The sequence below is a fragment of the Euprymna scolopes genome, chromosome 10 (genome assembly GCF_053919585.1).
Source record: "Euprymna scolopes isolate OS-2025 chromosome 10, ASM5391958v1, whole genome shotgun sequence".
Taxonomy (NCBI): Eukaryota; Metazoa; Mollusca; class Cephalopoda; order Sepiida; family Sepiolidae; genus Euprymna; species Euprymna scolopes.
In genome coordinates, this window is record NC_136491.1 from 102540521 (window position 1) to 102555499 (window position 14979).

At 37.3% G+C, this 14979-nt stretch overlaps 1 protein-coding gene across 1 annotated transcript; it reads right to left on the minus strand.

Moving 5' to 3' along the window:
- Nucleotides 1–360: 360 nt before the first annotated feature.
- LOC145286519 (neuropeptide FF receptor 1-like) lies at nt 361–1338 on the minus strand. Its single transcript, XM_080135417.1, has one exon. It carries the CDS (start codon nt 1336–1338, stop codon nt 361–363), a length of 978 nt encoding a protein of 325 aa, XP_079991543.1.
- Nucleotides 1339–14979: the final 13641 nt, after the last annotated feature.

Below are 14979 nucleotides of genomic sequence, written 5' to 3' on the forward strand. Positions count from 1 at the left end.
TGTGTGTGCGTGTACGTTTATTTGAACTTGTGCGTGTTTTTTTCTGAATTATAAATATATGTGTGAGTGTTTCGTGTTTATTGTAACTTGTGTGTTAATTTTCTGATATATATATATATATATATGTGTGTGTGTGTGTGTGTTTATGTGTGTATATATATTTGCATATATATATATGTGTGTATTTGTGTAAGTTTTTGTGTTTATTTACATATGTTAAATCATGCACTTGGATACTTACTCTAATATACATCAAGCACACTAAATACGTACAGTTTTTTTGTTTCTTTATTTTCTTTCAAAATCAAAAACACCAGAATCCATTCAGCCATGTCAAAATTTAAAAGTTTTAAATTGTTTTTACTCTTCCGTGTCTTTTGTCGTTTCGTTTTCGGGATTTTCACATTGCTGCTCTTTCCAGAAAATGCTTTTAAAATGTCCGCGGAATCCGTAATCGAAAATAACGTAAACAACTGGTTTCCCAGTACAGTTTACGATCCACAAATGGATCAGGAACAGTTTGAAGGTCAACCAACTTTCCACGTATGGCGATTCTTTGGGCCAAGACACGTGGTTCAGAATTATATAAGGGGTAAGACTAACCGCGCATAAAACTGAGACACCCAGCAGTGCTTTGTTAGTCTGTCTCAGTTTGTTATCCCGCTCGGTAGAGCTCCCAATTCTTTCCGACTCTTCGCTTTGCGACTCAGAACGATTCATCGATTTCCATACGAGGCAATAAAGTGTAAATATAGCAAGGAACGAAGCCCAGAAAATGGCGAAAATTGTCCACACATAGACGTCCCATTGAAGAGGGAATCTATACCAACAGATATGTCCGTATTCGCCGTCGACCAAGTGATATTTAAGTATATCGGAGACGAGAGCCACCGGCAAGGCAAGAAGCAGGGACACGCCGATCACGGCCAGGGTTATTTTCTTTACCTGGAAAAGATTTAACTGTCGGGCCGAGGAGCGGCACGTTGCGTTATATCGTTCAGCCGCGACGACCAGGAGAGTGAAAAGACCGGCGATGTTGCAAAAATGTAATACGAAGCGCTGCATTTTACACAGGGCGGCGGCCGGGTGCATGACTGGGAAGAGAAGGTCGACCATAACCAGGGGGACTCCGAATAGGCAGCAGGACAGGTCGGCAAGAGTCAGAAACATGAGGAAAATCCGAAGGTTGCATTTAACTTCGCGCCACATGAAGATAAAAAGCGTCAACAAGTTGGTGACTACTCCGAATGGTAGAAGTAATGTGATCAGTACAAAGGAGGGAATATTCGCCTGAAAGTTTATAGAGTTTATGAATTCAAGCGTGTTATTGTCCGCCATGTTGGATCTATCGATATAAAATCACACAAATATATAAAATTAGTTATGTAAATAAAACAGTTTTATAAGTTCCAAATTTAAACAATTCGTATCTATTTTTTTTTTTTGAAATCTATAAATATTATTATTATTTTCGTTGTCTTTATACGTTTAGTTCATAGGAGAATATCTTTTGATAAACTGAATGCTCCTTTTATAAGAGTAAACCTCTTGAAGTAAAACATTAATATTAGGTAATTTATATTATCCAGCAAAATATATTTGCTAAATATTACAGGTTATCGACTTGTTAAAAAATATTCTTACTATGATAATTATATATATATAAATATATGCATGTAGTTTGATTTGTTTATCATTAGTAATAGTATATTTGTATTTTTTGTTGCTCTGTCAGACATTTAACACAATGCTATATACTAAGATCAACAACTTTTTTCTTGATATAATTTTACGATAAATTCGATTTTGATATTAGCGATGAGTTTTTATTACTATAGAGTCACAGATTTTCAAGGCCTATAATCCACTTAAGGATAAGGGCTAATGAGTGTCAAGTGAGACAACACCGTGATGATTGTTGATGGTGGAAATTGAACAGAAATGTATTATTTAATAGGACGGCTCAATAAGAAAGTGTTTATGTTGGACTTGGAAATGACCATGTTATAGTTGGCTGGGAAGTAGTTCCGCGGTACTGTGTTCCACAAACGAGCAGTTCCTTGGGCTTTTCTCGCGGAAGTTTCGTTTAGTTTTCGGCACAGATAGAGAGTAAGGGAAATTGTTGATATTGGTTGTAGCTGGGTGAGTGTTTGCTGTGAATGCTTTACCGGAGGTAGACCATACAGTGAAGCTCAGTCGAGTATTTTAGAGTTTTTTTTTTGTTTTTTTTTGCAATTATATGGTAAATGATAGATTCGCGTGAGACACCGATGAATCACAAAGATCGGAAGAGTGAAAATTATAGAAATTTAAGAAATATAAAAAACAAATGTATTAATCTGGTTTCGTGCTGGAATCATTGATGCACAACAGTGCTCATTCGTCCCCTGGTAACGCCAGGAAAGGATAGCTGATAGCTGATAGTGATTAATAAAACGTTCAGATATAAGCTATATTTTTATATTCATATAGATGTAAATACTCATACACACACACGATTGACGCAGAGAAAATATGTCGAACTGCAATATTCGTAGTTGCGATTTTGAGTCTTGGCGTTGATGTTCTGACTGTGCCCACACTGATGAATCGTAATAACGATGAGACAACTATCAGTGTATGACCGATACCTTTTTCAAATATATATATATAAATATATGCTTGTTCTTATAACGCGATTTTTTTTGTATTCCACTGTTAAATTTAAGAGAATTAATTATCTCTTCTCTCTCTTTTTTTTTCGTATTAAATCCAAAATTTCATTGCTGTAAAATAGTTCCAAAAAGATTGCTTTAGTTTAAGAAGGAATCAGTTTATAATGTCAACCATCGCGGACTAAGGAAAAATAATTAATAGAGGCTGAAAACTACTTGGTTACACACAGTTATACATTACACATAGACGTATTAAAAAAATGCGTGAACGAAAGAAAACACTTCTCGCAAAAGGAGGCATTTAAGTAAGTGATTGGCGCATTCTAAGTGTAGAAAAGACAAATATTTCGGTGAAGGAGTCACATGAAGTGGTCCTCTTTTGAATCGATTGATTCAAGACGAAAAATGAATGCATTTGAGTTTCCGTTCAACAAATGTTTCCGGTTGTTTTGCCTTTTCTTCTTAAGATGAATATTGTCGGCATAATTTGATGGCCTGAATCACCTTGACCATCACAACTTGACCCTAATTCCCTTTTCCTCCCAGGTCTTCCGTTGAGTACTGTTCACACTCGTATCTCGCCTTCTTGTTTGTAAATTAATTCGCAGTAAACGTTATATATGCGGTAAAACTATGTATGCTGGATGCGCTTACACATGGTCGTTGTTGCCCATCCCCTCCCGCCGCCGCTCTCTGATCTGGGTGCGACCAAGACTGCTCATTATTTATCTTATTAGGTTGATGCAAAACGATTTCGTTTTCTCACATATGTTTTTTTTTTTTTTTACACAGTGGTCACCACTTATCAAGGCCCGGAAGCCACTCAGGGATAAGGGTTATTGCAAGTACATTACGTTAGTGTGGAGATTTGATGAGGTGTTTACTTAAGGGGGCGGTTCATTAGGAATTTGTTAACGTTGGACTTGAACACATCCAAGTTGTAGTCAGGTGGGAAGCAGGCAGACGGAACAGAGTCCCACAGGCGCGCAGTTCTAAGAAAGAAGCTTTGTTCATGGAATCCACGTTTTGATTTACTGATGTTACTTTTATATACGATTTCTGAATTAATTCATTGATATATATATATATATATATATATATATATATATATATATATAATTTTCAAGAGCGTTTTTCGCTCTATCGAATCATGTTATTCGTTACCGTTCTCAATCTCTTCATTCATTTTTTGCAGGCTTTTCGACAACATGGACAAAACTCAAATCTGCACGATTTTCTTGTTCTAGTTAAAACTAGGCCGAAAAGCTTCCGAGACAGATCGTGATATCAATGATGCGTTTGGCCCAGGAACCACTAACGAACGTTTGGCACAATGATGTTTCAAGAAATTTCGTAATCGCCAACAGTGGTTGATAACGAATATTTGAAAACCTTAATTGAAGCCGATCCTCGCAAAACTACACAAAAAAGTTGCTGTTGAGCTCGAGGTCGACCACTCAATAGTCGTTCGCCATTTAAAGTAAATAGGGAAGTCAAAAAAGTTGGATAAATGGGTGCTGCATGAATTGAACGATAATAAAAAAATCGTCGTTTGGAAGCGTCTTCTACGCTCCGTCTACGCAACAAAAACGACGCATTTCTCGAGCCGATTGTAACGTGTGATTAGAAGTGGATCCCCTGTTACAAGCGGCAACGTTCGGCACAGTGATTGAATGCTAGAGAAGCTTCACAACAGTTCCTGAAGCCGAAATGACACCAAAAATGGTTATGTTTTGTGGTCTGCGGCCGGTTTTATCCATTAAAGGTTCTTGAATCCAGGCGAAACGATTACGGCGAAGAAGTACCGCCGAGAAAATTGACGAAATGCACCAGAACCTCTGAGATTGGTCAATATGAAGGGACCAATTCTTCTCCATGAAAATTTTCGTCAGCATCTTGCTCAAATGACCCTGCAGAAGCTGAACGAATTGGGCTCTGCTCCATCCGCCATATTCACCGGACCTACGTCCACTGATTATCACTTTTTCAAGCGTCTCGACAACTTCCTGCGCGAAAAATGCTTCAGAAGCCGAGATTATGTGTAATCGGCCTCCAATGACTTCATCGTTTCCAGAACTTCGGATTTCTATGCTAATAGGATGACTAAACTTGTTTCTCATTGGCAAAAATGTTTCGATTCTAATGGTTCTTATTTCGGTTAATGAAGTTTATTATGAAAGGAGTTATGATCTTTTGAAGTTGAACGTCAAAGAAATGACATTATTTTGGCACTAACCTAATACTTCCACGACAGGAATGATATAAGAGTCGAGAAAGTGGGACTTGAAAAGTCAGTCTCCTAGAGGAAAAGCACTCTGGCCTGCAAAAAAATATGCCTGGGAAGCCCCGTCGGCATTCCCTGGCAGAGGTGCCCAATGCGATTAGCTAAACATTAACCTCTTTTAAAAGGGAGAAGGTAAAGCCTGGGAGGGTGTACATACCTACTAAAACTGCACAGGGGCAGAGACATATCCCATCCAGCAAGGATCAGGTTATCTCAACAATAGTCTAAAATTTGCTGGATTTTGTGACAAGGGAAAATCCGCGGTTGATGGCTCTAGCCTGCTGGAGGACCCATGATAAAAGCTGTCTCATCTTTTACGTCCAACATACCAGCCAAAGTTTTGTCCTCAACAATTAGTCCGACAGAAACTACACCAACACGATTGCCTTTTTTTGTTTGTCTGTGGTCTTTGTTTTCTTCAGTTCCAGAAAGTCCACGATCCCAGGCCTAACCTTCTCGCTTTGGGAAGGACTTAGTTCACAACTAACTGCCCGATATGCTCTCACCTCGCATGCACAATGTCAAGGAAGTTGTTCGGGTAACTTTTAAGGTGCCAGAGTGCACTAGTGTGTACTTTTTTCCTCCACCTTTCGGCCTTGTGTCTCATCTTCCCGCTGTGGGAGACGAGTAAATATCTGGGTGACCTCTGAAGAAGGAATTGTTTTGACAGCACACTCTAAGACTTCTCTTGTTTATTTAATTCAACTTACTTTAAATATTGTCAGAAAAAAAGTATCGAGTGTCGTTTGTAACGGTAATAAAAGAGTTAGCAAAAATAAATAAATAAAATAAAATAAATAAATAAAATAAATAAAATAAAAAATAAATAAATAAAATAAAATACGTTATTGAAACGGCACTCCTTGTTATGCAAAATGCCCCATAACTCTTATTTGAAAATACCTACAACTTCAACTCTATTCGTACCTACTGAAAACCTGCCCATATATCTATTCACCTAATTACGCATGCCTCAAAACTTGCTGTCTTATCCATACTATATTGCACTTATATCTTAACCCTCCTATCATCTAAAATAGTTTGGGCACAACTCGTAGCTCAATTCGTAATACCTACTCATACTGTAACATTATCCTAGACCTAAGCTAACACAAATAAAATAAATAAAAAGGGTAAGACTCAAACCACATTATCTCCTCCCTAACAAGCCTTCTTACAATCATAGATGCTTACACTGCATGAACTCCACTCACCCCCTTTATACATTAACAATTAAATATAATGTACCTAAATTACTTTGAGGAGTGTAACTAATCAGCAGAGATATAACCACCACAAACTAACCCAGTAACACTACACTTACTAACCACACGGGGTCGCAGAAATACCTGGATTAGAACCTAGGCGCGGAGAAAACCCTCTCAGTGCTGACGGATCCAGTAGGTCTTCCCAGATCATCCGTCTAGGAGTAGGAAAACTCTGAAACTAAACCAAAGGGGAGGGAGGCCTCTTCAGTCTTGGATGACAACCTTCCTAGAGCTGGTGACTCAAACAAATTCACCGGTTTGCAAACCTAAATTGCTTAAGGAGTAGATAGGTTCTGTCTATCACCCGGCTTCCATACTCCTTCTTTGCCTATTAGTCAAGCGCAGAGACACTATCTCAGTCATTTGACAGAAACACCCAGCGGTAGATCTTGTTTCCTGGCTAGGGCAACGAACGCCGTTTTTCCCAATTCCCAGCACGCCCCACCCCTAAAACTGAACATTTGGGAGTGCTTGAGTATGAGATATGCCTGAGCAATTAGATTGGGTTGACCTTCTTTTAATGGGTTGAGGGTACCGGATTGACAGTTCCTGGCTGCTGTTCCCGACTGGTAGTACAGGTGTCCTAACTCTTTGGTAGCGCTTAGAGCGGCTGCTCCATCAACAGTTGAATAATATCGGGTTGTTTGTAGTGCCATGACGCGCATGGAAAGGGACCCTGCACTCATCCCCGGTGGGCTCTCTTGAGGCCACAATCCTAATTGGAGAAAGGTCAGCTGATGGTCTACTTGTGATGCATGTCTGAAGCTCTGCATAACCTCTTGTTTAACTCCCTCTTACCTAAACCGAAACTTAAAAAAAAATATATGACGACAGTACAATCTAAAAATAAGCTTAAACACGGCTTAGGGACAAACAAATTCAACTTGCCTCCTCCCTTGAGGCTCTCATTCACAAATATCCGTGGGCTTAGAACTAATTTAGCTGATGTGGAAGCATTTCTCTTAATAAATACCCCGGGTATCTTAGCACTAAGTGAGACTAACCTACACTCCTCCATCCCCTCTAACCACTTTAACATGCCTGGATATCTACCACTCTGCCGTAAGGACTCTGACAGACACATGCACGGACTTGGAGTTTACATTCGTAATGCCCTTCCCCTGACTAGAGAAACAAACCTAGAAACAGATGATCAAGCCTTTATGTGCTTTAGACTAAACATGCAACACAATATTAGCTACTATTATTTTCTCTACCCCTCTCCCTCGACTTAGGACTGCAGCATAACAACAAAGTCTCTGACAGCATAGACACGGCACTGTCCCTCGACACTAGCGCACAAATACATGTACTTGGTGACTTTAATGTCCACCACAAAAACTGGCTTGGATTCTCTACTTACACAGATGCAGCGGGCAGCACAACTCATAGCTTCACTATATCTCACTCCCTCTCACAAATGGTTACGTTTCCAACCTGTTTCCCTGACCAGGAAGAACAACACGCATCACTTCTAGATCTGTTTTTGACCACAGTTCCCGATGACTGCATAACGAAGGCCCACAGCCCACTCGGGAACGCTGATCATGCAGTGATAATGGTTGAAATCGCCCTAAACTCTAGAGCCAAAACTGACGAGCTAGTGCTCAAAACAACGAGATATTATAAAAAGGCTGACTGGGAAGACATCAGGGAACTAATCAGAGATGCCCCATGGAGAAATATTTTTTTCTCCCTGCTGAACAGTGTGCAAACGAGACCACTGACTGGTTCAAAACTGCAATCGAAGCGCATGTTCCCATGCGGAAATTTTATAGTAAGCCCCACTCTCCCCAATGGTTTACGTCGACTTGCGCAACTGCCATTGCTCAAAAGCAGCATGCATACCGTAGGTTTAACCGACATAAGTCCAGTTCAAACAGACTGAAGTATAAAGAAGCTAGAAATAACGTTAAGAAAGAAATAGCGACAGCTAAGAGAGAATTTACGGAAACCACTAAAAAGCGCATCGAAGCACAAAAACTAGGAACTCGAGACTTCTGGAAAATCTACAACAGTGTAGTAAATAATGGGAAATCAACAATTCCCCCACTAACCAACAATCACGAGGTTGTCTCCTCAGCAACCGACAAGGCTAATATGCTTGCCAGTCGGTCTGCCTCAAACTCCACACTGGACCCTTCCAACCACCCCCTCCCTGACTTTCCTATGTGGACAGACGCCACGCTAGACGATCTGAAAACCACCCCTGCTCAGGTGCATGCTATCATAAAAAACCTTGACACTTCAAAAGCATGTGGACCAGATCTTATCCCAGATGTGCTATTAAAAAAGTTCTCAGCCGAAGTAGCTCCAATTCTCTCCAAACTCTACAACAAATGCCTTAATTAATCTTGCTTTCCGGGCTGTTGGAAAACTGCTTCTGTTGTACCAGTATTCAAGAATTCTGGCGAAAGGACTGGCCCATCAAATTATCGCCCCATTAGCATCCTCCCACTTTTTGCCAAAATATTTGAGACCATAATTAACCATGCTCTAGTCCGTCACCTTACAAATGCTAAACTTCTGACTGACAAACAATATGGATTAAGACAAGCCCGTTCCACAGCAGAATCCTAACTGTGATCTCTGAACGTATATACCATTCACTGGACAAAGCGAGGGAGGGAAGAGCGGTAGCTCTAGATATATCTAAGGCTTTTGACAGGGTATGGCAGGAGGGTCTCCTAAGGAAAATTAGAGCATACGGTATCACTGCTACAATAAACATAATTAAATCCTTCTTAGATAAGAGAAAAATCCAGGTTGTCCTCGACGATCGTACATATAAACAATATGATATAAATGCGGGGGTGCCCCAGGGTTCTATCCTTGGACCTCTATTGTTCCTGATATTCATAAATTACCTCCCCGACAAAATTGCTTCTGAGATGGGTATATATACTGATGACACTACACTCTATGGCAGGCACGACAGGAAGACGAATGAACACATTTCTAAAGAAATGGCAGAAACACTAGAGGAAGACCTCCAATCTGTGGTGGAATGGGGACAAAAGTGGTTGGTCGCGTTCAATGCTGCCAAGACTAAACTAGTTTCATTCAATAATTACAAGAAACCCTCTCTACCACCTATAGCAATGGCCAACGACTCTTTATCTGAAAGTACATCTTTCAAACTCCTTGGCCTAACGTTCACAGGAAACATGAGTTGGAACGATTACATTGAAGGCATTGCCAGGGCCGCTGCAAGAAAGGTGGGCTCTCTCTACCGTGCTAGAAAACTACTAACACCCGAAAGTATCCTGTACCTCTATAAGACCACCATTCGCCCATGTATGGAGTATTGCTGTCACATCTGGGCTGGTGTATCCGCTACTAGTCTCTCGCTCCTTGACAAGGTTCAAAAGAAAGTCGAAAACCTGATAGGCCCTGAACTGGTATCTAAGCTTCAGCCTCTGTCCCATCGACGAAATGTTGCATCCCTCTGTCTTTTCTACAAGTATTCTAGTGGTGAATGCTCTGACGAACTGCAATCACTTGTGCCCCCACGACGTGAGCACCCTCGACAAACCCGACAGGCTGCTAAATCCCACCCCACACTGTAGAGATCCCTAGATGTAAAAGATCTTTCTATTCCAGTAGTTTCTTCCCCATAACCGCTAGACTCTGGAATTCCATTCCAGGTCCCTGCTTCCCCATGTACTAACTTGCAGAAGTTCAAGTGTAACGTGAACCGACATCTTGCTGCCCAAATCCCTGCATAGTACCCCAGTAGTTATTGCCCCTGATAGTAGCCCCCTACACCAAAGTGGCAATTTGCCTTGTTTGGGGTGAAAATGTAATGAAAAAAAAAAAAAAAAAACAAATAAATAAATAAAATAAAATAAAAATAAATAAATAAAATAAAATAAATAAATAAATAAATAAATAAATACAAAATAATTCGTACCCGAGTTGATCCGGTGCAACTCAAAATTTCGCAAAAATTCCAGTTTTAAGAATTTGTTTCTTTATTAATAAACTAGCATGAACGTTTCCCGGCGTTGGCCGCGATAATAGAGGTGAATTCTAACTTAAAAGTATTATTAAGTATTCTTGTTGAATCGTAGAATCGTGCGACGTCATAATTTTTTATGTACTTTACGAAGCTGTTTATAATCATTATTTACATACGGATAGATCAAAAGTGTAAAATATGAAAAAACAAGGTAATGTTTAATAATTAGAAAAATATTAAACGTTCACTCAAAATTCGATGTTTAAAACTGAACATTTCGGAAGAATGGAATTTAAATCATTTTAATCTTTTAAAAAATAATTATTTTATAGAAGATTTTTCGTTGCAATGTATTAATGAGTGTTTTTTATTGAATTTATTTGCATTTTTATATACGAATTTATGGTGAACATACGAATAAAATTTCGAAAAACTGTAATATATTTAGTCGGATTACATTAAGTAAAATATAGGTGTTATCAGGTACAAAAATAATATTTCCCTCGTATATTTTTCGAAAACTGCATTTAACATATAAATTAATCCAAAATTCAAAATTATAGAAAATTTCGTGAAAACCTGACCACTAGTTGATTTTCGGTAGATTTCAGCGCATTAAAAGTGGTCAATACATAAGAACATTGTTCTAAGCGTCTATAATGTATACATAACCATGGTTATCTTTTCTATTTATAATATGAATAAAAAATAGTGAAATAAAATACAACCACAAGATTTAATTCATTGTAATGTATATCAGTGTCTTTATAATAAGTCATCCATTTTCATATTTTGTTAATAATTGAAAAAGTCAATTACTTGGTGATTGTTCGAAATTTGAAATGAAATTAGCAATCGAAGAAAAAGTCAATTTACTTGTTAAAATCTTGAAAAGTTAATTACAATTCAGTTTTAATCATTGGTGACTATAATGTTACCTAAAATAGTATTAACTAAAACTATATTCTTTCCAATATATTGTTGTAACACTATTTATCTAAAACTATCTGATTTGAAACGAATAATCATTTGTAGCATTTGAAATAGTTTTAATCAAATTATAAAGTTATTTATTATTCTTTTCATAATTTAATTTTTGTTTCCCAGACAAGACAAAAGGAGGGTTGACCTGTAAATTTCCCCTTGTCCGTTCGTCCGTTCGTCTGTTCTTCCCTTCATCTGTCCGCACTTTTCTCAGTAACTACATCTTGGAACTTTTGGAAATTTTGCACAAACATTAAACATGATATGAGTAAAAAAAGTAACAGAACGGATTTTCCGGGAAAACTCCGGTTGCTCCCCTAGGAGTGCCTTTCAGGTTAAAATGGCTAATTAAAAAATTGATGCCTTGGATTTTTTTTATAAAACTTCTTAAAAGTTGTAACTAACTGATTTCTGTATAATTTTGTTTGTCTATACTTCGTGATAACTTTTGGGTGTGCCTCAGGGGTTCTTTTAGGGCTAATAAAAACACTCTGTTTTTTGGACTATTTTACCATATTTGTCCAAAACTTTCTGTGTATGTCTATTTGGCAGTTTTGCATGGTGCTGAACCACGGCAGCCGAGATATAGAAGGCCTGTTAACTGAAAAATGCTGCAGGCAATGTAGGTAAGATTTGTCGAACTGTTACTCTCGATACTATATGACGGCATTTTTAAAAAGAGCATTAAAACATGTTAAAAAAGAACCGAAAGGAACCCAATTCGATTAATAATGAAACTGAACTTTATTCAATATAAACTATTTATAAGATATTATCTATGTAAAATTAAGTAATTTTAAAGCAATGCACAATCTAATATTAATAAAACTGAATTATGTATTTAAGCAACAAACAATCAAAGTAACCTAAAACACAAACCATTCGGGCCGAGATCAAAGTGTAGTATCTGTTCCGCCAGATACTGCAAGCAAAGCCCATATGTGGGGGCGACCCCACATATAAGACCTTTGTCAATGTAGGGGCAACCATTCATTTCAATTGTCACTATCCAGCTCCCCTACTCCCCGAGGAGTTGGTCCCCATTTCCCCATCACTCCTCACATTAAAAATTGGCCTTGTGCCTGGTTTGCTCGGTGGGGGAGAAAATAAATACCTGGCCTTCGGGACAAGATCACTGTGTAGTATCTGTTCTGATGCTACAATTCATCTTTTCTGTCCTCGGCCGGTGGAGGAGAAATCCTTCATGACTGAGGCAATTTTAATTTTTGTTCTCATCCAGGGTGCCCCTTACTGGGGAGCTGGATTTTCCCCACAAGATTATATGTTGAAATATTTAAATAACTATGACTTTTAATATAGAAATTACATTTAAAGTTTTTTTTTTTTGTTGTTCTTCTATGTTAATTTTTTCCCCATGTTTTTTACCAAATGTGTAGTGTATTTTCATCAGTTACATGGTTAGGAATCCTATACTTCGCTATAGTCTTCATTTTTAATCAGTGCAGAATACATGAATACGGAAATGAAGTTCACATAACTACTAAAGGACAATCATACTATAATGTGAACATTGGTTAAAAACTAAGAAAATATAGTAAACATCTACGATATTTAATTAAGGTGGTGGTTAATTTGGGAGGGGACATTATTATTATTATTATTCTTTCACTCATTAGGAGTTGTCTCACAAGCCATCATCAGTGGTCGCTCACTGGCAGTAACCTGCGGTTTTCGCTAGAGACCACGTGATCACAAGTCTTCCCAGATTTCCAATGTTCTCCACCTCTTGACCACTTGTGCAGATGATTACACGTTGTCACAACATCCGTTTGCCATTGACTTCTCGTCGGCCAGATTTGAACTGCACACTTCCAGTGGAGATCTGGTTAGTACTCTCCCACCCCAGACTTTCCATCCTCCTTGACTCTTCACACCAGTCGATGTCATCTACAGTATTTATTGGCACTTTACGAGGAACGTGGACCCTGTATAAACGGGTTTTAATTTAATGGCTGCTCCCGGAGGTTTTCTTTCATTTCTTCGCATATATCTCATACACTTTTTTTTGTAATCGAGCGTGTATTTGAATTTTTGAATTTTTAAAATTTCTTTAATTAAATTTGATTCATACTTTTATTTCGTGATTGTTTTTATTTTATTTTCATTTATTTTTATTATTATATTTTCCACACTAATATTTTTATTTTTTGTTACATTTATTTTTTCATACATATTCAAATAATGCTTTTGGCTTGTTTTTTTTGCCTCAAATAGTATCTTCAAAAAAGTTTTTGTGATTAAATAAACCAATGAAAACCTTTTGCATATGCGCTTTTTTGGGAGCAACCATTAAATCAAAACCTATCTACGTAGGGTCCACGTTTCCTGTGAAGTACTTTTTTATTATTATTGTTGTTGTTGTTATTGTTGTTGTTGTTGTTGTTGTTGTTATAATAATAATGGTGCTTGTGTTTATACGCACCGTGCTATATTTTAGATAGGATTTTCAAGTAAAATTTTATGGTATCTTTTTTTTCATTAAATTGTTAGGTGAAAGTGCAGAATAGTTATAAGCCCCTCCCCTATTAAGAAAGGCTTTCTAAATAACGTTATTATTTCAGCACGGTAAGTGAACGGCACAAATACCAAAACATAAAAATAACGAGTACATTAAATTTTAGTTAACACATTTTCTTGTGTTTATCTTATAAATAAACATAAACACAAGAAAATATGTGAACTAAAATTTAATGTACTATTTATTTTTTGTTCATATCAAAACTTTTATCAAAACTGATAAGTTAATGAATTTTTAAGATGTAAATTATTTACAGATAAAATTTTATAAAACAAACAAACAAAAACTATTAAGTTTTTAATATATTTCAAAGAAATAAAATACGCCCGGTACAAAACTATTGAATTCGTCGATGGTTTAGTTAAAAAAAAAAAAACAACAACAACAAACAAAAAAAAACTGTCGTAAAAATGCTTCTAACTTTAAAATATTTGGAAATACTCAATGAAAAGTTTCATTTATTTCTAAATGAACGGACTGAAAATATTCTCATATAAAAATTGTTTGTTTTGCAGTTTAAAAAAAAAAAATGAAATATTCGACTTCCTTCGATAGATATAAAAGTTAAAAAACAATCCACTTACTGTCATATTTTGTTAGATTAAAATTATCCCAATGTGCAATTATTATTATAATTGCAATTATATAATTATTCAAATGGAGAATTGCTTTTTCTCTTTAGGAGAATAAAAAAAAACATGCACAATCTAAGGCAACAAAAAATATTTTTTTATGGCCACGTGGTTGAACATCGGAAACTTTCTTTACCTACATGTTGACCTGGTAATGACGTCACGCTGTCATGTTCACTGGCCTACTCTCTCGATAGCCGTGGCTGAGCTGGAATTTAAATACGTTAAGGCCTTGGGGACTTTTGTGACTAAATGGGGGGGGGGAATGAAAGAACTTAGTCATTTCATTTTTTTTTTTTTGCATGGTGCAGAACTCAAATTTACATATGTAACGGCCTAAAACTGCACCGCTTGTTCATTTTCACAAGGATTTGATGTCCCCTGGGGACCTTTAGAGCAAAATGGGGGGGGGGGTAATGCTGACCTTAGTCATTTTTTATGCCTCGTTGACTATGCACTCACGGGTGCCATGCATGCTTCACGTGTTTTTATGTACATCACATGTATCTCAAAATAGATAAAATTATAATCGAAACGGAGTACTTCCACATAATTTGAACCGTCACTGTAAAATTTAATCAACCGAACAAGGTTAGCAATTGCTTGTATTTAAGGTTTAGGTTTACTTTAAAAATCAAAAAATAGCAATTTGATTAG

Excerpts from the sequence above, each read along its gene's own strand:
- LOC145286519 (XM_080135417.1), bottom strand. The coding sequence starts at position 1,338 with ATGGCGGACAATAACACGCTTGAATTCATAAACTCTATAAACTTTCAG.